Here is a 1,573-nt window from a genome sequence, read left to right on the forward strand (position 1 = left end):
CAGCCATCAGTGTGCTAATGATCCACTGTTAGGCTGATGGTCCTTCTTGAGCATGTGAGCAGCTGGTTTTGGTTGTCAGCAGCAAAACTGGTTGATCCACCCTGAGAAGGTGCTATTTAAGAGACTGAGCTGAATACAGCACCTCAGACTGAGGAAGTCTCTCGGATGAGAGATGAAACGTTTCTACATTTTTTTGTTGATTTGCTTTGTTTTGTTTTTTTGAATGTCCAGAGGACCAGATTGAACTTTTTTAGATTTTTCTACCTGGATTATTGAGCATGCATCAGGAAATAAATGAATGAGTTCAGATTGCAGGTAAACAACAACTAATGCCACTGGTCAACTGCAGCAACAACTGAAAACTGAGTTTAAGAAAAAATAAACCAAAAACATCTTTGTGTCAACAAAACTTATGCAAAAGTTCTACTAATAAATAATAATAAAACGGTGTAATACAGTAACTTAAAGTGATACTTTTCAAGTGGACAAAGAAGACAGTGGATGTAAGTTTAGTATCTGCATTGGTTGGTATTTTGTACTCTCTTTTTAAACCTACATGCATTTCGCCTTCATTTTCTAACTCTACCTTCATCTTTACAGATCCTGGGTCACCTTGAACTCACCGCCTTGCGAGACAAGATTTCCACCAGTACGGATCACTGGTTTAAGTCATGTACTATTAATCTTCTAAGGTTAATATACTTGAGAGAAAAGCACATGCGTAATAGCGTTTTTGTTTTTGCACAACACCATGCAGCGTTACCATCATGATGTTATTTTGCACAAACTGGAAGATATACATTTTCTATGTGTAGAAGGGTGTGACAAAATAATTAAATGTCAAACATTGTTGAACTACAAAGTTAATTTCCACTTCTTAAAATGACGCAGTTATGTTTAGCCGTGGAAGGACGCTAGCTAACCGTTAAAAGTTGCTAGCTAAGCTAACATTTATTTGTCGACGGCTGCAGTTACCTTCAGCGGTTCAGCCATTCTTCTTATTTAAAAAAATATATCGTAAAATGTAAATTATAAAAACAAGTTAACAACAACTTAATGTCGACGAGGGAAACACACAACCCACGACGCTCGTTCGAACGTTTTAAAGCCTGAACCAACGTTTCCCGCTCGCTTTATTGACAAATCAAATAAGAGTCTCGTGACAATTCCAACCAATAGGGAAAGCAGAACGGCCCCAAATTCAAAATAGCCAATAGCGGACCGGGAAAATTACGTAGACCCGCCTTTTTGTGTGCTACGACCAATCAGCTTCCACAAAACTGAAAACTCAAATACAGTTGCATTATTATAAAGAAGTAACTTGTCAGGATTAATTGTTTCAAAAGAAAATAAAGAGATTTTGTCAAGAAAATTGAATAACAGGTCTCTTTTGTAAATTAATCCCCGTGGTTCAATGAGACTAGCCTGTATAAATAAAGGTTGAATGAAAAAAAAAATTAGTTGGTATTATCAATACTGTCATGTACTTTGTATTTGCGAAACAAGACCATTATTCACTTAAAGACAGAGAAGAGTGCTCCTGTTCCATATACTACATTGTACATTTAGTTTC

The 1,573-nt window shown here is 36.5% G+C and overlaps 1 protein-coding gene across 1 annotated transcript in view; it reads right to left on the reverse strand.

Annotated features, from left to right (window-relative positions):
• Window positions 1-993, reverse strand: part of top2a (DNA topoisomerase II alpha) — a 16,743-nt gene extending 15,750 nt beyond the window's left edge. Inside the window, exon 1 of the mRNA XM_037690789.1 lies at window positions 976-993. Coding sequence (XP_037546717.1) covers window positions 976-993 — 18 coding nt within the window. The remainder of the gene's footprint in view (window positions 1-975) is intronic.
• Window positions 994-1,573: the final 580 nt, after the last annotated feature.

The sequence above is a fragment of the Nematolebias whitei genome, chromosome 17 (genome assembly GCF_014905685.2).
Source record: "Nematolebias whitei isolate Nwh7 chromosome 17, NemWhi1, whole genome shotgun sequence".
Lineage (NCBI taxonomy): Eukaryota > Metazoa > Chordata > Actinopteri > Cyprinodontiformes > Rivulidae > Nematolebias > Nematolebias whitei.